The sequence below is a fragment of the Theobroma cacao genome, chromosome 9, assembly GCF_053813885.1.
Source record: "Theobroma cacao isolate CCN51 chromosome 9, ASM5381388v1, whole genome shotgun sequence".
NCBI lineage: Eukaryota > Viridiplantae > Streptophyta > Magnoliopsida > Malvales > Malvaceae > Theobroma > Theobroma cacao.
Genome location: NC_142647.1, coordinates 994781 through 1020729, shown reverse-complemented (window position 1 = coordinate 1020729; position 25949 = coordinate 994781). Strand labels below are relative to the sequence as shown.

At 35.7% G+C, this 25949-nt stretch overlaps 4 protein-coding genes across 7 annotated transcripts; 2 read left to right on the top strand and 2 right to left on the bottom strand.

Annotated features, from left to right (window-relative positions):
* The first annotated feature begins 665 nt into the window (after positions 1–665).
* On the top strand, positions 666–4685 carry LOC18587733 (putative receptor-like protein kinase At1g80640). 4 transcript variants are annotated; one of them, XM_088810223.1, is made up of 10 exons: positions 666–682; positions 1742–1915; positions 2042–2292; positions 2406–2538; positions 2659–2722; positions 2797–2893; positions 3025–3127; positions 3534–3652; positions 3741–3830; positions 4254–4685. In XM_088810223.1, the coding sequence occupies exons 2-10, from the start codon at positions 1774–1776 to the stop codon at positions 4392–4394; spliced, it is 1140 nt and encodes a 379-aa protein (XP_088666349.1). In that variant the 5' UTR covers positions 666–682; positions 1742–1773; the 3' UTR covers positions 4395–4685. The 4 variants fall into 4 exon arrangements, with proteins under 4 accessions (XP_088666349.1, XP_017983712.2, XP_007011760.3 ...); XM_018128223.2 differs by lacking the exon at positions 666–682 and adding an exon at positions 857–1218 and having other exon boundaries at positions 3741–3834; XM_007011698.3 differs by lacking the exon at positions 666–682 and adding an exon at positions 864–1218.
* Positions 4686–5920: 1235 nt separating this feature from the next.
* On the bottom strand, positions 5921–9812 carry ASP5 (aspartate aminotransferase 5). Its single transcript, XM_007011697.3, has 12 exons — positions 9624–9812; positions 9394–9483; positions 9233–9304; positions 8915–9109; positions 8697–8735; positions 8521–8610; positions 8275–8383; positions 8082–8191; positions 7826–7969; positions 7535–7701; positions 6671–6935; positions 5921–6264 (listed from the first exon to the last, which is right to left on the bottom strand). The coding sequence occupies exons 2-12, from the start codon at positions 9463–9465 to the stop codon at positions 6133–6135; spliced, it is 1395 nt and encodes a 464-aa protein (XP_007011759.3). The 5' UTR covers positions 9466–9483; positions 9624–9812; the 3' UTR covers positions 5921–6132.
* Positions 9813–11468: 1656 nt separating this feature from the next.
* On the bottom strand, positions 11469–12122 carry LOC18587731 (Ribosomal protein L39 family protein). The gene is made up of 3 exons (XM_007011696.3): positions 12031–12122; positions 11784–11887; positions 11469–11696 (listed from the first exon to the last, which is right to left on the bottom strand). The coding sequence occupies exons 1-3, from the start codon at positions 12031–12033 to the stop codon at positions 11648–11650; spliced, it is 156 nt and encodes a 51-aa protein (XP_007011758.1). The 5' UTR covers positions 12034–12122; the 3' UTR covers positions 11469–11647.
* Positions 12123–17598: 5476 nt separating this feature from the next.
* Positions 17599–18726, top strand: LOC18587730 (protein PPLZ02-like). The gene is made up of 2 exons (XM_007011695.3): positions 17599–17790; positions 17900–18726. Exons 1-2 carry the CDS (start codon positions 17708–17710, stop codon positions 18372–18374), a joined length of 558 nt encoding a protein of 185 aa, XP_007011757.1. The 5' UTR covers positions 17599–17707; the 3' UTR covers positions 18375–18726.
* The last annotated feature ends 7223 nt before the right edge of the window (positions 18727–25949 follow it).

The following is a 25949-nucleotide window of genomic DNA, read 5'->3' as shown; positions in this document are numbered from 1 at the left end:
GATTTTCAAACTGACTATTCACCTAACACGTGAGAAAGCTGTCTCTTAGTGGGATGTTTCAGAGTTCATACGCATACATTCAATTGTAGACAAGCTAGGGTAATCCTCGTAAGTCATGCTTTCTCATTTCTTAAGTCAATTTGAGGAAGGATGATTTCTCTTTCAACCCAAAATTCTAGAGTAAAAATTGCATTTTAACGTGGTTTTATTAGATTACCACATTGTAACACAGTAGAGATATATGGGAAATCATTGACAATTCTGCAATGTGGCAATGCCCATTGCCCCCAATCAATGTGTTTTCTTTCATCTGGATATGGAAAATTCAGATTGATGTTTGTCTTGATTTATAAGGATATAAATGAAAGAAAATAACCATGATAACATCCTTTGAGGAGTGTTTTCAGGTATAAATTTCTTAGCACTCAAAACCAGTCATCTTAAGCAAACATAATAACATATTTATTTACATTAAATTTCAGCACTTTAATGAGTGAAAATAACTCTGAAAATGAAGAATTTTGACCCCTTTTTTTTTCTTGGGGACTTAATGATCAAGAAAACCTGAAAAAAGTTTTCACCTTCTTTGTTCTTTGGCATAATTTTTATCAAGAAGAAAAAGCCAAGAAACATTTTTGTGAGGGAACTTTGAAGATCATGCAACTGAGAAAGAGAAAAGCTGGTAATCTTCAGCTTATTTTTGTAGATAACTGTTTACATGATTGTAGTGTTAGCTTGCCCCCACTTCCAGCATAAACAACATTTCCTCTGCTTCCTTTTGTTTCCTTTTAGCTTTTTCTACATTCCAAGATAAAGACAGCTGAGAAAAGAAGAGAAAAAAAAAAATTGTATTGCAGGATTTAGAGATTTAAAAAAAGGGAAAACACCAAAGCCTGGTGGAGAGGCTAGAAGTCTACAACATCCACAACCAAATAGCTTCTTTCTCTTTCTCTGTCCCTTTTGAATTGAACCCACCACGCCAGAGGGACACTCGCTCCTCATTCCTCTCTCTATCTTCATGTCTTTGCTGAAAATTTATTACTGAACAGTAATAGTATTTATTGTTTGAAAAGGAAACAAGAATGAAGCTTCTGCCTCTGCTTGTTTTTCTTTTTTCACTTGTTTCTATTCATGAAACCATTATTGTTGTTGCCGTACCTCCTGTTTCATCACCCATTTCTAGTCCTATCTCTGATTCAATGACTGCCTTCTCTCCAGGTTCTACTACTTTGTTTTACTCATTTGCTTCTGCAACTGCCCATTGCCCTTTTTCTTTTGTTTTTTCTCTGTTAAACTAGTGGGTACAAACCGCTTGTTTTTTTTTCACTACCCTGTTTAGTAGTGGCAAACTTAATCACATTTGTTTGTTTCTGGTTAGACTTAAGACTCTTATCTCAGTCCAAAATTTAAACTTTCCTATTTAAAAGAAAAGAAGATTCAAATTTTGAAAAAACAACCACACATTTCGGTGCATTTAATGTTTTGAAATGTGAACAGAATTGTTTTGCTTCATGGCAATCGATATCCCAGTTAATAGCAATCTTTTTTTTTTTGTTATTATTTTTAAAATTTGTTTTAATGATGAAGATGTTCCCCTGTTTATCTCTCTGTTTAATTCTCAAATTACCTTATTTCCTCAGATTTCTAAAAGCTGAAAGCATTTTCCTTGGAGGACGTTTCTTTTGTTCTGCTAGAAAAGGGTTGTACTTTTAACTCTATGAAGTGCTTAATGCAATAGCAGGAATTCAAGTGGGAAGCGAGGAGCACAAAAAAATGGATCCACCCAAGAAAATGTTTATGGCTCTCATCCTTGCTTGCTCTTCCTTGGGTGCAATCATCTCTTCGTTGTGTTGTTTATGGATTTATTACAGGAAGAATTCACCCAAATCTAAGAAAAATGATGCTAAGAGCTCAGGTATCTTCTTTTGACCAATACCCGATTCAGATTTTCTTCATGGTTTCCTGGAATTTTGAGAGTTCACATAAGAACTGATGTTTTTTATCTTTGTTTCCTCTGTTTTCTGTGATTTTAAATTCGAAGATGCTGAGAAAGGGAATCGTTTGGCACCATTTTTTGGTAAATTCAAGTCCATCAGGACGGTTTCCAAGGAGGGTGATGCTTCGTTTATGGATTATAAGATACTTGAAAAAGCTACAAGCAAGTTTCATCAAGGTAATATTTTGGGTGAGGGTGGATTTGGATGTGTTTACAAGGCACAGTTCGATGATGGTTCTTATGCTGCTGTTAAGAAGTTGGACTGTGCAAGCCATGATGCAGAAAAAGAATTTGAGGTATTATTTCTGCGGGAAATTCATCTTCCTTTTCTTTTTAAAGTTTGATCAGTTCATTTTATGTGTTTTCTGGGATTTCATTTTTGATTTTGAGCTGTTACATGGACTTGCAGAATGAGGTGGATTTGCTTTGTAAATTTAAGCATTCAAATATAATTTCACTGTTAGGTTATAGCAGTGACAATGAGACAAGGTTTATCGTGTATGAACTGATGCAAAATGGTTCTCTGGAAACTCAACTACATGGTAAGAACCTTCTTTCTCTGTGTCTTTCACAAACAACTTAAGAAATGAAAGATATATTCTCTGGTAATGGAGGGGAAAATGCAATAATTTTCTTTGTGGAAACTTTTAATTATATTTTAGGACCTTCTCATGGATCGTCGTTAACTTGGCAGAGGAGGATGAAGATTGCTCTGGATACCGCAAGGTCAGGTTTTGTTTTGATTTTACTAATTGCTATTAGTTAATGGAAACATTAAATAAATCTCCATTGTTGACCAGAGGATTAGAATATCTGCATGAGCACTGCAGCCCACCAGTCATCCATAGAGATCTGAAATCATCTAATATACTTTTGGATTCAGACTTCAATGCAAAGGTAATAGTGTAAATTATTAGATCACCTACTTTTGTTAGTATTAAAACTTTAGTGTGTTTGTACTAGTGCTGCTGGGATTCTATTAAGTTTAGTGAAGGCTCACTTTCTCTCATTTTTTTGTCTGGATACAGCTCTCAGATTTTGGTCTTGCAGTAACTGATGCAGCTCAAAACAAGAATAATTTGAAGCTTTCGGGCACTTTAGGTTATGTAGCCCCCGAATACCTTTTAGATGGTATGCACACTGAATCTGCTATAATTGCTACAATCAATTTTTGGTAGGTTGTTATTCACATTATTGTATAGTTTCTCTTCGTTCTTTAGGAGTTAATAAAAAAGTTCTCCTGGATCCTCGAGACTTCAATAATGTTTTTACATGTTCGGATCTCAATAAATATATGCTATACGATTAGTTACTCTTTCGCACATATGCTGCCACTGGAAGGTATCTGGACTAAATTATGCTGTGTTCTCTTTTATTCTAAAGTTGGCTTCACATGAGTGTTAACATTTTCATTTTCCATCCTGAGAGATAGAAGAGGTCCAAAAGTACGAATTATATGTGAAGTTCTGCAATTTCTCTGAAATGGGGGTCTGCTATTCTTCATAAGAAACTTAAATCTGTTACCTGCTTTTTCCAGGTAAATTAACAGATAAGAGTGATGTCTATGCTTTTGGTGTTGTGCTGCTGGAACTTCTATTGGGAAGAAAGCCTGTAGAAAAACTGGCACCAGCTCAGTGCCAATCTATTGTCACATGGGTATGCCTTGCTCTTATGTTAGTTCACGTGGAAAAAAAGATAGAATGTTATAGAATTTAATGCCATATAGCTCTAATTATGAATGCAGGCCATGCCTCAGCTTACTGACAGATCTAAACTCCCAAACATTGTGGATCCTGTGATTAGAAATACCATTGATCTGAAGCACTTGTATCAGGTTGGTAAGCTACTAGTGAAAAAAACCTCTTGGGAGTGTCATTACTTTCTTGGTGGGAAACTTAATTTGATCCAAAATCCGAATTGATTTGGACTGAGCCAACTAGTCTTTTCTTAATGCAAGGTTGAAGAAAAAATTTTCTTATCTTTCTGTCACAGAAGTCTCACTGGTAGGTTAGGTAGGAATGAGAGAGGCTGATAACCCATTTATTTACTTTTGGAAACTGATTTGGTTTGTTTTGACATATTTTGCACAAGCAAGGCTTCATTTGGCTGGTCTGGGATCGATTCGGGGATAGGAGTTTGATGTCTTAAGCCTGAATAAGGGGTAGTAGCTTGGGGGTCACTAGCCATTGCCTAATATGCTTGCTTACCCTACTATTATTGTTTTGATTAAATGCAAATTGGAAATGTAATGGTGCAGGTTGCTGCTGTAGCTGTGCTATGTGTGCAACCAGAACCAAGCTATCGTCCATTGATAACTGATGTTCTGCACTCGCTTGTCCCACTTGTTCCTATGGAGCTTGGAGGGACTCTAAGAATAACACAACCTGCAGACCCTTGACCCTTACAAGCTGCCTCCTGTGCCCTGACATGTGTCGAAATCAAGATCGTTGTTCTGCTGTGCTGCCATGTGATTAATCTTGGGTTTTGCGTCAACTGAATCATACATCCACATCAGTTTCCATTGCTCAATTACGTGCAAAGATTTTCTTGATGATAATTCATACCTTTGGGGTGAAGTCTGAAGAGTGGTCGGTTGGGCCAGAAGAGAAGATTTTCTGATTGTTCATATAAATTTTTGTAAATTGCACCATAATTGAGATGCTTTATACGAGCATTTTAATTCTTCCTATGCTATCATCAATGCAAACATTTAAAAAAAGGAAAAAAAAAAAAAAGAGAGATCTAATGTGGCTAAAAATGATGCATGTTGGTTTGTCACCCTGGGAAGAAATACAACAGTAATCAATAGGACAGCTGTTGTCAAAGACAACCCCAAGAAAAAACAAAAAAATCTAGACTGATTTGCTGTAATAGTCAAGAAAATTTTCAGTTGAGCTCCCACAAACAATCCCATTATGCACCAAATTCTTGTTATAACCCATCTGTGTGCTTCAATGGCTTCTTTGTCTCCGGAAGCACCACAGAGTCTTTGTTTCTATCAAATGCTGATTGCTCTTTTCTCATAGGAATAAAAGAACTGGATCCAGGCAAGAAAATGCTAATAGCAGCACTGAGGGTTGTGTGCTTTTAATTAGCTGCAATCGTATTGTCTTTGTGGTGTTGCTTGTGGATTTTTTCTAGGAAGAACTCACACAAATCAGTCAAGCAGGATGGCTTAGGTACCCTTTCACCTCCTTTTTGTGGATATGGTCTAAAGGTGTTGATGTTTTTGTTCTTTTGTTTTGGTTGAAGAAGCTGAATATGGGCTTGCATTATCACCATTCTTAGGTAGATACAATTCCTTGGGTAGATTATCTGCTCACTAAAGGAGATGTCATGCCAAACATCGTGGATCCCGTGAGCAGAGCGACCATGGATGTGAACCACTGACACCAGGTTGGTAAACATTAACTACTAGCACAAAATGAGAACAAAATGCTTTTTGTTTTTAATTTCTGGGATTAAAATTTGATTTGATCCAATCGAGAGTCTGGGTTCTTTCACCTGTAGAAGAGACAACCGAAGTTACGGGTTCTCTCATCTGTAAAAAAGAGTAACATCTTAATCTCTCTTGTGAAAAATTTCATATCAGTGAAAAATTGAATCAATTCTAATATCATTTGTCACGAACTTACATTTTGAACTCAGAAAACTTACTGATATGAAACCCGTAACAATCACAAACCTATTGCCCCTTGATAACCGTTACTTTGCACTCACTTATCCCTCTTGTTCCCATGGAGCTTGGGGGGACATTGACAGTTTAGTTGCAGGACCTGAGACTTGCTCACATATCCCTATCATCACAGGAACTTAACAATATAAGCCTAAATCTGCTTAATGGTGTCTTCATTAGGGTATGATACCGAATATTGATTATGGGAGACAACCTTATAATAATACTTTCTAGATTTGCTGTAATGATTTAAAAACTTAAAGAATTCCCACATTCAATTCCAATAAATAGAGAGGCAGCAAATTGCCTCAATCAGAACTCTAGATCATCACACTGTTAACATACATTATTACAACATCTTCTTTCAATAAAATCACCTCAGTTACTCATGGTTTTGCTTAACTCAACAAAATTTTTCCAGCTATCAACTTCTAACATGTATTTCAATATTCCTTTGATTTTAACCGACATTGTGGTATGAATCGATGATGGCGTCCGCAAGGTATTCACACTTGGCCAAAGATAATCCTGCAAGGGATATTCTTCCGTCCTTGGTCATATAGACGTGCCACTTGTTCGTCATATTATCACACTGTTATGAAAAACAAACAATAAACACGATATTATCAAAGATATGGTTCTACACATTGCTATATTTAAGTATCATATACAGTGCAGCATAGAAGACTCTATTTCCAGTTACGATGCAAACCACATTCCCATGGTGAGCAAATATCAGTTGATGCCTAAACTATTTCTGATTGGGCAAAATTTCAAGGTATGGAACAGAATTGCAAGGGAACAAGGAATGCACACATTGACAGAGGAGAAAAAGAACTATATGTTCTTATTCAGTAACTTTTTGCAGTTGAAAATGTCCATAATTCAGAACTACCTTTCACCACATGAGGATGATTCAGTGGAAAGAAAACCAAACAAGTAATGTAGGATAAAGTTTGTAAGTCAAGCTAAAGAAAAAGGTGGAAGCAGGCTAATACCTGAGCTTTGTTTAAGCCTGTGAATGAGAACATGCCAATCTGCTTAAGAACAAATGACCAATCCTTCCCACTTTTATCTTTGGAAGAAAGACTATCAAATAATTTCTGTCTCACATTCTTTATTCTCCCAGCCATCATTTCCATCTCCACATTCCATTCCTTGAAGAGGGCTGGATCCCCAACAACATTGGCAACAATCCTAGCCCCATGAACAGGAGGATTTGAGTACATTGGTCGAGCAATTCTTTTTAGTTGGCTCTTCACCCTGAAACAGACGTACAATATAAGCTGGTCCTTAAGCAATGTATCAGACCACAGGGACCAGAAACCAGAACTGAATTATGTATTAGATGTAACTCATTTGAATCAAACTTCATCGGGGCACATGGTCAAGGAACCTATGATGTGAAAAGACATACAACTAATCAGTAGCTGGTCTCGTAAAAATAATTCAATGGTATAACTTTGCCAACAGATTTTCAGATGCAAAAGTGAACATAACCATCATTTCTTTTATTAAATGATACGAAGAGAACAGGGCCCTCTGTCCATCACAAAACAAAGGGTACTACATATGACTCCATATTTAAAACTTAAGGGCAATCTTACAGATAAGAGCCTAAGACATTAATTACAAAAATGCTGGGATCCATCACTCTCAAGGATTTACACAGACATGGCATACTAAAAGAATATTTTCCAGAATGTATCTACAAAGAAGAGAATCTGACATGGCAAAATTACAGAAAATAATAGAAACCTTGCTACATGATTTATAGTGCATTTCCATGCACTTCTAGTTGGTAGCTTAATTTAGGAAAAGGCCCACTAAATCACATACCACAACATTAAACACAATTGTACCTTGAAGCAGCATCTGGTGATGAGCAGACAACATTAATTGCTCCAATCCTTTCTGCATAGAGGCCAAGATTTTTGCTGTATGACTGAGCAGCAATAACCTCCATACCACGGGCCACAAACATCCTCACAGATGCTGCATCAGTGTCAAGGCTTCCACTTGCAAATCCCTATCACCAAAAGTAAATCAAGGAGATCTCATTTAAATATCAACTTTGTCTAAATTCTATAAAATGTTGCAATTTCAGACCACCTGAAACCAAGATTTATATCCAGAATTCAAACAACTAATACCTGGTATGCAATATCAAAAAATGGAATATGGTTCTTCTCTTGGATGACATCCGCAATTATTCCCCACTGTTCAGGGGTTGGATCGATACCAGTTGGGTTGTGAGCACAACCATGAAGAAGAATAAAAGATCCCTCGGGAGCTGCCTGCAAAGTGTGATTGAAGAATAAAGTCTTTAAAAAGAGAGATGAAAGTTAAATAATTGACTTATTTCACATTGATATTTATTCTAGTGAGCATTTTTAGCCAGAAGATGACCTTGATGTCCGCAATCATCCCTTCAAAATCCAAGCCAACAGTTTTTGGGTCATAGTATCGGTATTCTGACCATGGAACCCTAGCATCATTGAAAATGTTCTTGTGGTTACCTGTAAGAGAATTTCATTAACTACAACAATACATAATATTGAACAAATTTCACAACAAACTTTAAGAGGAAGACAGTACTCACCCCATGTGGGAGATGATATCAGAACTTTTGCCCCAGGAAAGTATCGTTCTATAAGAGCTGCAGCCAGTCGAAGTGAACCAGTTCCTGAAAGCCCTTGAACTGTTGCAACCTGGAAAAAGTCAAATACATAAATTAACAAGAAATAAATTTCCTTCTTTTCCAATCCAATTTTTCCTGCAAAACCTCATCATATAGAGGTAAAATAGAATTTTTTTTTATGACATAATAGCCTAAATTCTCACATACTCTTTGTTGCTTTATAACTGGGTTGTCTGCTCCAAATAACAACTCTGCCGTCACCTTATTGAAAGCGGCCAAGCCTTCAATTGGGAGATACTACATTTGAAATTAAACTATAGTGAGTAGACTTAATGGAGAAGAGCGACCTCTGGTTATGTATGCAAATTAGTATATTAACTTACCTCTCGGTTTTCCCCCCTCTCCAGTAGAAGCTTATCAGCCTGGAAATTTGAGTGACAACAAAATAATATTAATATCAACTCAATCTAATTTGACAACAAATGTATACTCAGTCTTGGCAGCAAGAAGCAAAGCAAATTAAAAGCTATGTCGATGGAGAACCTAGAGCAGGCCATCACTCATGAAATTTGTACCAACTGGTTTAGGAAAGAAGTCTAACCTTTTTAACCACATTAAGCACATAGGGCTGTAGCTCTTCAGTTCGATATGCCCCAACTCCAAGGTTGAGCTTCAACTCATGGTTGTCTGCTTTAAAAGCTTCAGAAACCCCAAGAATTGGATCAGGGGGAGCCATTGTTATACCCTCAAAACGAGACACATTGGAAGTTATAACCATAGATATGCGACCAAAAGACTGCAAACAACAAAATAAACTCAGACACAAACCCTTTAAAAGAACTAGACAACTGGGAATTATAAATATCTTCAATCAGGAATGGTACAGAAAATAATAAAGAAAATTTATAGAGAGAAGCACCTTCGTTTTGATAAAGGGGTTGGTCTTCTCCTTGTTAAAGCACAAGCTGGTGTTTCCAAGATTCAATTTTCCCTGTAGAAAACATCTTCCCATTTCTCAGAAACTAAAATAAAAACAAAAAAAAAGACCAAATTTTAAAAAAAGGGATGGATTAGAATTACCTTGCTAATTCCATGAGAAGAAAGTGAGGCAGAGGGCGATGCAGAAGCCAAAGAGAGCAACGACGAAGCCATCTGGAATTAGAAATCGCTCTGCAAAAGTATTTGATCAATAACAAAACCGTACTAAGTGTGATTACACTGATCGAGGAAAGAAGACAAAGGTGACAGTGATCTAATCCGGGATTCAATGAAACAAATTTGGAAATGAAAACGAGAAGAAAGGAGCTCACTTGGAAAGGCAAAAGAGGCGATGAATCCAAAGAGAAAGCTTGGTACTTGGTAGTGATCTCGATAATGTCAACTCGGATTTTATGTTTCATTTTTTTTTTTTTTTAAGCTAAGAAACATAATGAAAACTGTGAAACACCGTCGGTATTGCGATGGCGATACCTGAGACCTGTGGGCTGTGTGATTAGCGAGATTGTAGAGGGGTAAAATGGTCATTAAATAAAAAAGTTGTGGTTGATTTTCGAAAGTAGGGTATAGTCAATTGCCACTTGTCAGCAGATAAGTAAGCATATCTTATTTTCAAGTCGAGTCAATTTTCTAAAGAGTGCCCATATCATTTTTCAATTAAATAAATAAAATTTAATTTTATATTAAATTATATAATCGAATTTGCATCTTAGCCTTTGCCATTTCTAGGTACAACAATTGTCCTCTTAATATAAACTGGTACCGAATATTCCCCTTGTTTTTCCAGAATATTTGGGTAAACCTCTGTTTCATCGTCTATGACCAAAGTATCTTCAAGTTGAGAAGAGATGAAATGGATTCAGCCCTTGATTTACATGGAAAGCAAGCTCTGTCTCAGTTGTAATTTGGCTCAACAAGAGAGATCATATTGATTTCTAACATGTTCTATTGCAACTGAATATTGATACTCAAGTAATGAATAAATATAGACTTCAAACTTCCAAAAGACTGTCTCTTGCCCCATAATTGGATGCAGGTGACATTCACAACTTGGTCCAACTTAATTCGACAATGATTCCCAATGACAACATGTTATAGAGAAATTAAGCTTAACACTACCCGTGGTTAACAAACAAGGCAAACTCAACCATGCATCATTTCATTAACTCAAACATATCAAACCTAGAACATGGTAAAAGAAAAGCCAGAACAAATTACTCCAACCTTCATTGGCCATTGATTTTTGAGTTTTTGAATCAACTTATACAGGATGGCAGGGCTGTTCTCATTTCACTGACTATTCACCACACAAGCCAATACTCTTTCCCAAAACCAAACCTGAGGGCAACTTTATCAGGTAATAGCGCATAGAAAAAGAAGCAATTCCAGCCACGATTAGTTGCTTTCAATACTCAATGCTCATAGATGATCAAAGTAATACAGAATTCTTTCGTTCTTGGTGAAAAAGTGAAAAAAAAAAAAACACACTTTGACATGAGTTAAATTTTCTTCCATTCTAGAGAAGAAATATGCACAAACATTTATCCAAGCATAATTCAAAAATCCATTGGGAGATGATGATACTAATATATGCATTTAGAAAGACAAATACAGCACATGGCACCTTAGTTTCACATACACATATGTTGATGAAGCTAATTGGGTTGCCAGTGTAGTTGCGCAAACTATTCTAAGGTCTCCTTCAGTTAAAGTTTGTAAAAGCTAACTTCTCGCGAAAACATAATGCTCATCAAATGTCTTTTTCTCTAGCAAAACTCAAGTAATTCAGCAAATAATGCACCACAACAAGAAATATGATCTGATCTGACAGCAATTACATAACTTCTTGGGCAATATCATACAAGGTGCAACTAATCCAAAAGACAACTCAAATGTTATTCAAAATCAAACCACTGATCTTTCAAGTCACTTAACGAAATAAACATGCTATATACCCTACTAACAAGTTGTAATTTCAATTAGAACTTCAAGAACACGATAAACACTGTCGACTGGTATATGCCAATCACTCTTCTCGATGCCAGTGTTAAAGGATATAAAACAAGCAACCAAAATCATACTTAATCATCATATAAACAAAACCAGTAGAGTAGAGTAAACAAAGACTAACCCATGATTTAAAATAACTGAAACAAAACTTGAACACAAAAGAAAAGCTCTTTAAAAAGAACTTATATGAGTTCTTTACACAAACTACAATGCTTAATTTAAACACAAAACCATAAGCTCTGTATCATCATTGTCTTCAACAGCAAACTAAACAACCGCAATTAGTTCAAAAAACAAGGTAAGAGACACAAAACAGCAACCAAGAACCTCAGAATCCGAGCTTCGTACGACGCCAGTGCCTGCGCTTTGCATTATACCTGAAAAAAAAAAGATAAAAATAATTAAAAACTTTTTTTAAAGAAAATACCGTAATTAGCGAGAGTAAAAGAGAGAAAAGAAAAAACCTGATGGTATTGTCGGTGCGCATCCGAATCCAGTGAGGGATGGGCCTGTTTTGCCTCATCTTCTTGGCGAGCTTCTTCTTTATTATGAAAGTCTTGTGCGACGGCTGTTCAAGTTCAATTCATCAAATCAATACCAGATTAATTCAACGATTTAATTTCACCACGATCGAATGGAATATTCAGCATGTAAACGAACAAATTAATTCATCGGAAGAGAAAAAAAACGATCAAATAAAATATTCAGTACCATTTTCGATCGGCTGCGGCTGTGTTTGGACTGAGGAGCGAAAAACCCCGTTTGTAAGAAAAGAAAACCCTAGGGAGATGGAAATGGAAAATGGGCCGTTTATATAGGATGTGAATAGAGACCCGGGTTAACAGCCATTTGGGTCGGTTACATTTTGGGCCTCCACTTGTCCGAAAAACCCAACTATTAATATATTTTCTTGATTAAATTTCTTTTTTTTAACTAATAATAGGATTTTAAAATGAATTTTAAACCAAATAAAATTTAAGAGTCCTTAAATAGAAAAAATAAAATTTGGCCAAAAAAATAAGAGAAAGACTTAATATACCCTATTTTTTTTTCTTTGGGAAAAAAATAAAGGGAGAAATAGAGTGGAAAAAATATGGGACTTGTTTTACTTATTCTATAAAAATACATTTATGGATTAAATTATATGAATTATTAGCATAATGTAAGATCAAAGCATGAATAACTTAAACCCAAATTCAATTTATAATTAGAAGATACTTTAAATTTCAATTATATCGTTGGTACTTAAATTCGAAATCAAAAAGCATGTAATTAAAAAGTTTCTTTTGATTACCATAGAAAATTCAATTTGTTAATAATATTTTTTTCACTTATAATTTATTTACAAAATAAAAAATTAAAATCTGAATTTATAATACATCCAGACATTTAATTTAATAATAAATGTATATTTCTCCTTATTTAAAGAAATAAGTTATATTTTTCATTGCTATTAGATATGCTTGGAAGCTTTTACTACACACTTGATCTAGATCCAAACAATTTGTTCCCCGCCTATTTTTTACTGGTTCTTTTTTTCTTTTTAAAATTATTATTATAAAAAAATAAAAAAAATTATTTTTTCCTTTTTTAAATTATTATCATAAGAAAAGAGAAAATGGACCTCTCTCATTGGACTCCAACGATTCATTTTAAGATGCCCAATCGGAGAAGTGGATTTCTCAAAGCCCATTACAAGAAGATGGGCTAAAAGCCCATTAAAGGGTTGATGGGCGCTCGAGAGACATCACAAAGCCCACAACGGATTGCAATTATAGGAAATTTCAGCTTTTTGAAGAATAATTTCGAATTTTTATTTTTAATATTTTAATTTTTCCCAAAATTTGATTTGCACGTAATACTAGTTTATTCAAATTTTCAACTACCGAATTTATATCCAAGTCACATATTTACTAATAATTTTATCGAACTTGTTTCGAATGTATAATTAGATATACAATCGTGTGTTAAATAGCTAAATTAGATGTGTGTAAAATCGTGAAAAAAGGTAGAAAAATTACACCAATAAAAACTTTTGATGCTTATTTTGTGGGAAAACTTATAAAAAGTTTCTTATATATTTTATTAAAAAATTGTATTCACATGGCCTTGGCCTATTTCCTAATTTTACTAAGCAATGCTAGCTTTCTAGCAGGAATATAAAAGGAAGATGTCAAAGTCACAAACAGATAAACTTAATTTCGAGTAATTAATTTAATGCATATGCAATATTCCAACCACATGATTGTCTTCATCAACCCTTCAATCTAGCACTGTTGCACGGTTTACTAAACATGTGCATGAGCTTGACCAACTTTTTTGGAGCCATTTAGGAGCTAGTTAATTTTTTACTTTCCTTTTCATATTTATCAAAGTAGAATAGACAATACAACACAATTATATATATGTATTTTGACCCAAATTGTTACATTAAACCACCTTCATTGTATATTCAGGTTAAGGATCACTGCATGAATAAATCTTCATTTATTGACTTTTTACTATTTTTTTTATTTATAAGGACGTAATATTAACGAAAAATTGATAAATTTTTTATAAATTTACATTGAATTTACGAGAAAATGTATTATGTTAATGTTTATCGAAATTAAAACGTATTTTCACTGATTTGTGATTTTTTTTTTTTTTTTACAAACTTCCACTGGGGAGATTGCAAAGCTGATTGTCAGTTTCTGGTTTCAGTCAAAATGAACCAAAATTTGAAGTAGAGGTAAGACAAAACAGAGACATGCACATGGAGGGCTTTGGGATATCTTTGTCATGCCATTGCTAATGATGAGGAAAGCGGTCTAAGCTTGCAAAAAAATTCAAAGGACCAGGCTGGGCAAATCCCATAGACTGCGGGGCTACCACATCAACGCATCATTCTATCACATCACCTTCCCCAAAATTTCTCCCCCCCTCTTTTTCTTGCTAGCTGATGAAACCGCGTCAGGCTAAACAATGTCCGTATTTAAGTTGCCAATTTAATTCTTTTTCCCTTTGGGATTTTGACTAATCCAAAAAAGACCCAAAGAAAAAAAGAAAAAGGAGAAGAGAAAAAAAACATACCCAATCTTCTTTGGGTTCTACAATCGTAGATGTAACTGTGACTCTGAGCATGTTTAAGCAAAACTTAAACATATAATTGTTGAAAAACTTGTTATATATACATATATATTTATACATTCTAAACATTCCAATTTATGTGTAGATATTACAGTATTAAAAAAGAGTTGTAAATTTAAATATTCATATTATCTTCAATTTGTGAAATACTGTTACAGGTTACAGTAAACTGTTATATCATATATCATGTAACATAAATTAGTAGAAAAGATCTATATGAAGAGATCCATAAATGAGGATATTGTAATTGGGTTGGAAGCCTAAGCAAAAACCTGCTGCTTTCCAAGCAAGCTTCTTACCATGAGAACAAAGCTGGAAGGTAAAACTGTTCATGTGCGTATGCAAGCTACGAGGATGTGTGTGTATGCGGGCTGGGAAAAGAAAAACTCCATGACGCAAACAAATTAATGTTGGTAATTGATGGCGATGTTCCATGTTCTTATCCCTGCACTTTCTCATAACTTTTTATTGCGTTTTTCCCTCATTTGCAGGACGGGACCGTGTGTGCATGTGATCAGCTTGCAAGGATTTGAAGAAAAAAAAAAAGAAAAAAAAGGGGAACTTGTGAACAAATAGACCAGGGGGCCTTTGAAACCTCGAGAAGGTTTTATAATTTACAAGACCCATCTCCATCATCATTCATCACCCATGTTATGCTTTTGGGTCCCATTCCTAACGCGGTTGTAACGTGGGTCCTCTCTTTCTCTTCTCGTTTGGGATTTTTTTTTCTTCAATCTGTCTTCATCCTTATAGTCTTAGCTGATTTCATTTTTGAACCATCTCTCTCCCTCTCTCCTTCTTTCTCTAGCTATATAGAGTTGTATCAGTCGAAGGTTAGCTGTAAACCAGGAGTGAGACCAACTTTTTCAATGTTTTTTCTAGTCGAATTACATGCCGTTTGCTGCTGTGGTTGTCCCTCTTTGTTTCCATCCGTGAAAGAACTTGCAACGGTTATTATACGCTTTGAAAAAACTCATAGTACTGCTAATACTAGTAGCTCTCATAGATTAGGGATATATAGGGTTAATTTAATAGGTTAAACTGGTAATTTTGTCAACAAAAAGTTAAACAAAAATCTTCTGTTTTCACGCTTGATACGTGTCTTATTATCCTACAAAACAGCCAAGGAATTAGAAAATAAAGCTAGGTAGCAAGTGTTTTGTCATGAAGGTGCTGTGTCTTTTTGTGTCATGCGGATTCATCAAGGAAGGAAAAAGAGTCAGAAATAGCAGCTGAGAAAGAAGGGAGTCCAGGACTATTTATGCTGCATGCAACTGTCTCTGTGACTCGGCCACCTACCTTTCACTTGGAATGTTGGCATGCATTAACAAAGCCTTTTAATGGTAACCACACACAAAAAAAAAAAGAAAAAGAAAAGAAAGAACAACATACAAGAACATGAAGAACAGAAAATAGGAAAAAAAACCCCAAGAAGTCAAGTAACTTATCTGCAATAAAATTAATTTTAGGCTTTGCTTTTTATTTTTTATAAAATAGAGATCCCATGTTTTCTTAGAGCTTAAGGTGTAGTATATTTAATGTTGGTTCTAATGAATTTCTTTTGAGAAAAGGAAAGGTATCTATTTGTTATGTTTTAAGTAAACAAAATTATTGAAAGAAATTCTTTATTTATGGACAACTGTTCCTATTGAATATTGTTCCATTTGTTGATGTCAGGAATAAATGTCAAGAAACTTGAGTCTCAAGGAACCATCAATTAAGCAAAGAGGGTCGAAACCTAAGCTGAAAAAAGAAAAAAAAAAGTAGAAAATTAATCTTCAGACAAGTTCAGATATAGAAGATTTTGTAGTATTTGCTATTCTCACGATGGTGGATTGCTAAAGGGAGAGCAGGGACGTTGCAGAAAGAGTACAAACTCAAAGCATGGAAGGTTTGCTTCATGCACGTGGGTAAACAGAAATATATGGGACATAGCAATCTCAGACACACATGGTTTTGTTTTTTCCATATACATTGAAACTTGCCGCTATTTTGCAGCAACCCTTCCACCTAATATCTCTTCTCCTGTTCATGAAAATAAATACCAGGTTTATTGATTGGTGGATTAGAACTCTCAGAGAAGAAAAAAAAATAGAGAAAAATAAGGGGAAAGAAGATGTAGTGGGTGCAGAAATCAGGACCCTTTGTTGAGATATTTGCTAAAAATTTGTGCAACTTTACTATCAGAAATGAATTTTCATGAACACGAAAAAGGTACAAATTCCACTTGTAAAGTAGCCCACCATTGCTTTATAGAAAATTCTATCGTCCTTCTCTTGAATCATCACCCCTGTTAGTGATGTTTATGTCAAGGATTAAATACAAAAAAGAAACCCTCTCTGGCTGAGTTTAAGCATGAAAGCTCAGGTGAATGACAGTCTTGGGGGGCAAATTTGATCTGATAATAGTGAATGGGGATTTGATCAAATCATTTGGATTGGTATGGTAATTATTGCAGTCCAAGATTCTTCAATTCAATGCATTCAACATCGGATTGACCCAATCATTCCAGTGCAAATTGATGCACAGAATCTTTTCTTGAGGAACACAATTTGCCCTGCAATTATATATGAAAAGAAAATAAAAATTTAATCTGTTCAAACTCCCACATGACACCCAATTTGGTCATCAACTGGTTCCAACAAACACACTAGAACCAAAACTTTTTCATTACAAAATTGCATAATAAAAATGATTTCATGATATGTTCAAAGATTGTTTATAGTTCAGAAGAACAGAAAAAGGCTCTGTATCCTCTGTTTTTATATAGAGCAACTTGGTGGGTTCTGCTGAAGTCATAATCTGAACTATAAAAGACCATTCACATGAAGAATCTATTGGAATGTGACCTTAGATTTTCATGAGGGAAGAAAAGGGTGATAAAAGCAACAGTTCGACATTTCTTACAACTATTTTTTTTTGTTGGAAAGAAAAGCTATTATTATATCCATCTGAATTAATTGAATTTGGTCTAAGTTTGAAAATTATCTATCACTTGGGCAATTAGCCAACTGTAACAAAATTGATAAAGAAGAAAGATGGAATACCAGTGAAGCCTTTTGTGGGACCCAAATAAATTTTTCAAGTTGGATGACAGTAAATTGCCTCATATGTCTGTCAACTACAAAAGGCCCCCCTTCCCTCTTCCCTCTTCCCTCCCTCCCTAGCATCATCAATCTCTTGCCTCATTTGCTCATTCAGGCTTTTTCCATAAACAAGTTTTTTCCCAAAGGAAACGTTTCTTTGTTCTTTCACTAACATGGCCAGACCACAACAACGATATCGAGGTGTCCGACAGAGGCATTGGGGATCTTGGGTGTCGGAAATTCGCCATCCCCTCTTGTAAGTTAAACCTCAGTTTGGACAGCCATGGAGGTTTCAGCCTGTCAGGGACGTTTTGTCTTTTTCCCTTATGAGTACTAAGTGAAACGCTTTTTACGTTTTGTTGCAGGAAGACTAGAATATGGCTAGGAACGTTTGAGACTGCGGAAGACGCGGCCCGTGCCTACGATGAAGCTGCAAGGCTTATGTGCGGACCGAGGGCCAGAACCAACTTCCCTTACAATCCAAATGCACCTCAATCGTCCACATCCAAGCTTCTGTCGGCAACTTTGACGGCTAAACTACACAAATGCTACATGGCTTCACTTCAATTGACCAAGCAGCAATCAGCGCACGAGCCGCATAACAAGGCGCCGACCCCACATGTTTTCAGCAACAATGGCATTGCAGGGAGAGACAGTGGAATTGGAGTTCGAGTGCTGGAAAAGAAACCGTTGCAAGCGCAAGAGACAGAAGCCAATTGGGTTGTCAAGAAAGCTCAGGTTGAAAGCCCCCAGCAGTTCAAACCTCTCGAAGAGGATCACATCCAGCAAATGATCGAGGAACTGCTTGACTATGGCTCCATTGAACTTTGCAATGTCTAGTGTCAAGGATGTCAAATCAAGCACCACCCTTTCTTCATTTCTCTATGTTTCTTCCCTTTTCTCTTTTTCCACCAGTCATTGAAAACGTTGGGGCTGAGGCTTGATAACCCTGTCACACCAAGCCTTGAGGAGTTTAGGCTGGTTGGTCTTTGCATTTTCTTCCCTGCTAATGGCACTGATTTGCTAATTTTAACCCATTCTTCTCTTAGTCGCAACCTTCCCACATACTATTTTCCAAATGTTGTAGGCCCTTCTTTCTTTAGGTCCAAGTGTCTACCAGGTGACCCCATTGGATGATATGCTTAATGTACAGTAAGCTCTGTTATGATATATTTTACTATGATATTTATCATCTGCTCTCTCTTTCTTTACGATTGAATTTGGTGGAATTTCCATTTTCACTCTTGTGCTTGGCAAGGTGAAGCTGCTAGTTCTTTACTTACATTGCCATGTTTTCACAATTCAAAGCAACTAGCTACCTAGAATTAGGCAAAGTCACGCTTGTCCTTTTCAAAGCAACAGTACAAACCCATCACCCTTTTATTATTTTCAAAGTATAATATCGAACAAAATATTTCACTATCACCCTGACTTGCGTGATGGGCGGATCATTTTTTTAAAAGTAATTTTATTCCTTCTCTAACAAGTTGTGTAATTCACCGGTTTTAACTAATAATGATGGAAACATCTCTGTTTTTGTCCTCTTAACTAAGTCTTTTGGAGTTGGTGAGGACTTGGGAAATCATTAACATGATTTGCTCATGCAGAGTTCGAACTTAGAAGATACTTCTTCCAGGGAATTAATCAATGATCATGAAAGGAACTTACTGATACGGAATAAAGGCTTAGAAAACTTATAAAGGACAGATGCTTCTTTCTGTCACAGCTGATAGGGAATAATCATAGCAAAGAAGTTGAACAGGTTGATGTCTTATGCACATTTGGGTAACAAATCAAACTGACTTCAGGGCAGTTCTTCAGGAATAGGAAAACTTTAATTACAAACCGTGATATAATATGAACTAGACATTCTGACAGACAACCATATAACCAAAGAACTTTCATAGTTCTTGAGATGCACAGGAAAGTGGATTAGACAAAATTAATTTGATCAAATTCCTTGTTGATGGATCACGGATGGTTTGAAAACTGACCAACTTTTGTTTCGATTGTTGGTTTGAAAGGGTTTTTTTAGGTTCCTTTTCAACCAAGAGCAGGCTTTTGGTTGGGGATTGCTGCTGCTAAAGATTAAAGAAAAGGGACACTGAATGTGATTGAGTGGGTGTTCTAATGATTTTAGTAGGCCCATCTTTTCCCTCCCCTCTCTCTCTGATGATTTTCAGGTCAAGAAGGCATGTTAATTATCTTATGCATTCTGATCATCAGACATAGTTTCGGAGCCTGTCAAAGCCAAACCCACACTTACCAAGACAAGTAATTCTTTTCCATTCGCCTCCCCACACTTTCTACATTAAGTAAGCTGGCAAGCACTTGCCAGCATTATTCTAAGTTTATCAAAACAGTAAGCTAAACATAGCAGCATCCACTTTCTAAATTTGGTAAGTAGGCTAATTTAAACAATCCCATGAATAAGGAAACTAAAGCATTTCTTAGGATATACATCTTACCCCTTATTAAATAAAAACATTGATTAAAATCTTGATTGGCTTCAATAATGTTTGTGATCTGTAAACAACCTGGCCCTTTTTTACCAATAATATATTAGTTTCTGCAAGGATATATTCAACAGGAGATATGGTAACTTTGACCTGTCTATGATAATTTTCTTTTCACCTCGGTTCATGTCGATTTTCCTCTTATGAGGTGCTTTCGTTTTAAGAATATGGCTGAAAATTTACTCAAAGTCATTTTCATTTCGTAGTCTGGAACTTCTTTCAGTAAACAGCATAATTACTAATTAGGCAGCACTTCCATGGCTGAACAGCTACTGTCTAATAAGACAGACAAACCATTTTTGGCACATTTGGTGGAAGAAAAGAAGATGTTGCAGGCCTAATTAACCTGTTTCCTTTCAGTTCTTTCCCTTCTGTTTTACAATTGTCTTTAACTGATATTTTTACCTGGTTAAAGAAACAACTTCCCTACGCAATTTAACCTCCTGACATTTGATTAATTTGCATGTATATATGGTTTATGTAACCTTAATGGTCAAGTATATAAAGTGGTAATAAAATTAATGCTTGCTTTTTGGTTTTTGGTGTCTAGTCTCTATCAATGGAACTTCATGATGGTTCACCTGTTTGGAAATTGATTTTGTTCCCCACAACCATCAAAAAATAAAGTTGTTTACTCTCATTATATTGGTTTACTTTTGATTCAGCAAAGGTGATTAAATCATGGCATGTTAGTGAGTTTACCATCATTAAGAGTTTGAACTTTTGCCACCCTTTGGCCTCTTGATCTTTAACCTGACCTACCACTTTCCTTACGTCAAGAAACATGCTGCAACTCCACCAGTTACAGCCATGGCCTGCTATTGCTAGAGTGATTTTGATATATATGTTCTTTTGGTAACTGGTTTCAAAGAAATGGTCCGTTGCACTTTATTATAAACTGATCAATTGCTGATAAGTTTGCCAATTTGACACATTTTGGCTCTCCCCTTATCATTAACTAGTAAGACTTTTCCCATTATTGGCTTTCAAAAGAGAATCATGTTTTTACCCTGATTTTTCTGTATCCCTCCAAAGGGGTGGAGTACCCTACATACCTTGATTTGAAACACCCAAGTCATGCTTTCCAGGTTTATCTCTCAGATATAGCCAAAAAAGAAAAAAAAACAAACAAAGAAACGCCTCTTGCTGCACATACATATATACATTGTATACTCAATCAATCAAGTCAAGAACCCTTACATTATTAGGCTATGTTTGGCTCTTATGAATAGCTAATCCAATAATATCCTTATGGTATCTCATCTGTTACACCCTTGATTTCTCAATCATCTCTAACTTGTTTGCTCTCTTGTTCTTAAAGAATATTACATGCATAGTTAGCACCAGTTAAAACAACAAATTGCCCTGCCAACCTGTTTGAAATTTGAACTCGTCACGAGGTGATAGTACTGTCCCCCGAATCAACTAAGAAATGGGACAAAAAAGTTGAGACAGTTAAAATAATTTTACCAGGATGTAATTCTGTTGTAAGATATCTAATCAAAGAGTTGATGCCAATTAATCCTGTTGGTGATTGATTGATGTTGAAAATCAAGTTGTGAGTTGAAAATAACAGAGTTTGTCTGGTGTAAGTGGAGTGCTTCCTCCCTTCTGATCAACCTAGTTAAAAAAAATTTAGTACCGTTTTTGTCGTACAAACTCTCGTTGTAAAAGGCTTCCCTTGAATTGCACACCTTAGTGAAAAAGAGGGAGGGTGAGAACTCAGGAGTCAAAGGTGAGATCTTCCTCAGAAGAAAAAGTAGTCAAAGCCAATCATGGTGTATCCAATCATGGTGTATAGAATCTCATGTGGAAATGTTGGGGAAGGGACAATCCTATGGCCTTTAAACCTTTTAAAAAAAATTTAAAAAAAAACCCAAAAATTATGTGTGCTGAGATTGTCTTCCTAATGGGGTATTTATCTTTGTTTTAGATGCGTTGGATCAAGTGAGTCATGCAAAAATCCAAAAGGCAATATGCTTTTTTTCCAGGAGCGCCAAGGAAAAGGTTGGTGGCCTACTCCCTGAAAAAGGCCAAAAATGCTTTCAACCAGTTCTGGAGCATGAAAACCTTTAAAATTTGCTTAAGGGGAAGCTGATATTTTTGTATGTGTGTAGGGCATGTCAGGGACATTGATCTAGACAATTTCTTTCTAATTAGCTAGGTTCATGCTGCAGTTCATGGCATCTCTCAGCCTTCATGTTCTTCCCTCTTCTTCTGTCCATTCCCCTTCACATGGATGATCATGTGAGTGTTAACATGCACATGCATATGGTTCAGGATCCTATCCACTCCTTTCCTACCTATGTTAGAAAGACAAGACAAAGATGAAAGGGGACCCACCTTGCTCTGCTTCCTTCCTTCCTTCCTGATTCCTTCTCCATCTCCCTCTCTTTTGTTCTTTTCCTTTCATATAAATCATGATCATACTTATTATTGAGCATCTCCAATGGAATTATGCACCAATTAATTTTATATATCATTTTCTTCCATTTATTGGCATCACCGTCTGTATCATCAATGCAATAATATTAGAAATCTCCCCGACAGTTCTAAACCTTTACCCAAGTGAAGTAAGCTCTTTCATTATGAACAAACTACTACCCTTTTTTACGAGTTAAAAAGAATAGTACTTATTTATTTATTCCTTGGGAGGTTTTCATTAGATTCCATTTCGATCTTCACTGCTTTTTCTTTAGCATTTAGGGTACTGTTCCGCATGTCTATCAGCTATCAAGGACGGCAGTGCAAACACTGTATGCAAAGTATAAACTTATAACAAAATTTGGAGGAGAGTAAGGAAAAATTCCCAAAGTGAAGAATGTGGCTCATGTCACTTTATAGTTGATTTGTTGAGAGGCAAAAACAAAAAGAAAGTTAAACAATGTAGGGAAGGCGTGCCCCAACCCCCAATAGTTAAAGCTAGCAAAACTTTTTGTGTTAGTGTTTCGTTTTGGCAGCACATCGAGTCATTGATGACTGTTTTTTTTTTTTTTTTCTGGGGGGGGGGGGGGGGGGTGGTGTGGGTGGGGGTGTGTACATTCCTTTTGCTGATTCACTTGCCGCCCCACTATCAGACCAGCAGCAAAGGGTTATTTAGAGCTTGACAAAGGTTTTTGTTGGGTTTCCATGACACGAAACCATGACTTTCCTTACAGCTCCCATTGCCTTTTGTCCTCGTGAACAATTTCCTTAATGAACCATTAACAACATTAATTATGGTATTCTGTTTAAATCCATGTTTAAAGCTAGTTTGTCTCTTTCAGCACATTAAAGACTGACCAGACATATTCTGCAAGTCGCTTTTACTTGAGGAAAAATGGGATGTTCGAGTTCTTGGCTGATGGCTAACTTCTTGGCTGATGGCTAACTAGTTAATGGGGTTAACTCTTTAAACACTGGTTAATTACTATTGAGCCAAAGACATCATCTGGGCTTAGTTTAGACCCTTCTTGTACTACCATTATGTCATAATAGAAGAATTGCGGTTGCCAACAATGAAAGACCCTTTTTTAATCTCTCTCTTGATCTCTCATAGCTCATACCAAGCACAAGGAAAAGGTTGGTATCGGTCTTATTTTTGCATAGCGAAGTGATCCTGAAAAGTTAGGCCTTTTTCTGAGGTCAAATAAAAGAGAAAAGAAAAAGGTTCAAAGCCTAGGCTGGGATGGTTGGCCTTAGGCCTAGTAGAAATCACTTCATGTGCCCCACCCGAGCCTCAAAACACAGAAGAATATTTAGCAGAAAAAAACTAAACCAGTCGTCCCTTGAAATGGGCCATCTAAGGAAAGTTGTGTGGCCTAGATTTCAATCGGGACAGAGATAAGGGCTCACAGCTTTACGTCAGGAATCAGGCTTATCTCTTCAAACCCACTTCCAGATGTGAAAGTTGGGCTCAGCCTTATCAGTGTCTGAACCAGACTTCACATGGAAGGCGCCTTCCCCCCACTTCCCCTTTTGTTTCTTTTTTGCATTTCTTTGCTTTATTCACCATCACATGCTTTTGATCTTGCACCAAAACCTGGAAAACACAAACAGAAATCACAGTTTGGCTTTGAGCAAGTAGACAAAGATAAAGGAAGCCATGTTTTTGGGTGCATTTCAACCTCCAAAACATGTAAATCTTTGGTCATTGTTATTTATTTTGTTAACACGCAAGAATACTCACAAACAAGGTTTATAACTATTAGTTACTTATAAAATTAAAAAGGGTAAACTCCATTAATATATATTCTCAAGAAATTTTATAGACTGCCACCATGCATTCGGAAATTTCTCAGCCTTTTCCCCATTTGTGGAACTAATGCATGGACTTTGGCTGCTTATCCTTCTTTAAAATTTGAGGGAAATTCATACATTCTTTAAAGGTAAACAGTAGAAATAAAACCATAAAAGGAACCCAAATTTTACTAGCTTTCAATCCAGAGGGAAGTTGCCATTAATCAACCCTCCAACAACAGCTTTTCACACTCACTTAAACAAAGACACAACGCACTCAACAACCCCAATTTTTTTTGTTCTTTTAGAAAAGACTGACAAATACCCTAATTAATTAAGCTGTGGTTAGCTTGATTTAATTAATAAGTGAGGCATGGGGAAGGCATCTGTTTGGTAGTGTAGCTGGTAGCAGGAAAGAGTTTGGGGAATATTATTTAGGTAAAAGAGTTAGCTTGAAGTTTTGGATACATTTGCACATGCTGCGGATCCCTTCTTCTTTTACTCACCACCTACTGAGCTGAATGTATCTCTTGCTCTCTGCCTAGGCAGTTAATTAGCAGTATACATAGCTCTTGCAAAGACCAAAAGGTCATTTCAAGATTAATCTGTGAAATCATAAACATCAAATAGAAAGGACAGGTTTTCCATTGTGTTAGATCCATAATTCAGATGAATCTTTGGGTCTCTCTCTCTCCCCCTGCTCGTTGCTTAAAGGGTAGGTAGAAAAAGGAGGTTCAAACAAATAATATTCAGATTCAAACTCCCAGTACATTGTTAAAAGCGCGTATTAGATCAGTCCTTGGAGTCTTCCAATCAAAGAAATGGGTCAACTTCTCTGTTTCTTTTCGTGACAATTTACTTTGACAAGCCGTCTTCTACAGTTCAAATTACATTGCATACGGTACAACTTTCACAAGTTGAATTGCAACTGTACTAGTTTGTGTTTATGTAGATCTGGTCAAATTTTGCTAACGAGTTAGCCACGCTCCATCCAGGATTCAAGTTCCAACACTCTGGAAGCAAGCAAATTTGTTTGATATATATATGGTGAATGATCAATTAATTGGATCATTAATAATAATAAGTCAACTTGTTCAAAGATCATATTAAATAGATTTTTTATTAATTACGTGGTACTTCGTTTAATATTTTTTTATAATTTTACGTCACATGTTCAGTAAATTTTTATTTTAATGTTATTTTTATTATTAGATTTGCTTCTATTATGTTTAGGGTTTAGGATTTCAACGTTAAAGTTTTTTATTGATAACATAAAATTAGACATATGATATAAAATTATGAAAAAGAAAAACATTAAACCATACATCAAGTGAAAATAAAAAATTTTTTATTCAGAAAGAATATGTTGCAAAATGCTATTGTTACCCTACTTAAACTTTAAAAGACTAGTCAAAATAGTTGTTCATTTTAATTAGTAAAATAAGAATCATTAATCAGTTAAATTTTGTTTATTCTTTAAATCATACCTTAAAAATAAATAAATAATAATAATAATAAAACATTAACTACACAAATTAAGCAAAAGAAAACTGTTGACTTCTGATTTTTTATATATATATATATATATATATATAGATACCAAAAGAAATTTAATTGTTGACTTTTGATTTAATTTGAAAGTCATTGCTGTGTTCAATCATGTCATGCGGATCACCGGAAC

What these genes read in the sequence shown, in the direction of transcription:
- ASP5 (XM_007011697.3), bottom strand. Translation starts at nt 9,465, where the DNA reads ATGGCTTCGTCGTTGCTCTCTTTGGCTTCTGCATCGCCCTCTGCCTCA. An exon ending in AGAGGGGGGAAAACCGAGAG is followed by an intron (nt 8,611 to 8,696) that starts GTAAGTTAATAT and finishes TTTCAAATGTAG; the next exon opens with TATCTCCCAATTGAAGGCTT. An exon ending in GGATGATTGCGGACATCAAG is followed by an intron (nt 7,970 to 8,081) that starts GTCATCTTCTGG and finishes CACACTTTGCAG; the next exon opens with GCAGCTCCCGAGGGATCTTT.
- LOC18587730 (XM_007011695.3), top strand. Translation starts at nt 17,708, where the DNA reads ATGGCCAGACCACAACAACGATATCGAGGTGTCCGACAGAGGCATTGG. An exon ending in GAAATTCGCCATCCCCTCTT is followed by an intron (nt 17,791 to 17,899) that starts GTAAGTTAAACC and finishes GTTTTGTTGCAG; the next exon opens with GAAGACTAGAATATGGCTAG.
- LOC18587731 (XM_007011696.3), bottom strand. An exon ending in CGCACCGACAATACCATCAG is followed by an intron (nt 11,697 to 11,783) that starts GTTTTTTCTTTT and finishes TTTTTTTTTCAG; the next exon opens with GTATAATGCAAAGCGCAGGC.
- LOC18587733 (XM_007011698.3), top strand. Translation starts at nt 1,083, where the DNA reads ATGAAGCTTCTGCCTCTGCTTGTTTTTCTTTTTTCACTTGTTTCTATT. An exon ending in ATTGCTCTGGATACCGCAAG is followed by an intron (nt 2,723 to 2,796) that starts GTCAGGTTTTGT and finishes ATTGTTGACCAG; the next exon opens with AGGATTAGAATATCTGCATG. An exon ending in CCCCGAATACCTTTTAGATG is followed by an intron (nt 3,128 to 3,533) that starts GTATGCACACTG and finishes TGCTTTTTCCAG; the next exon opens with GTAAATTAACAGATAAGAGT.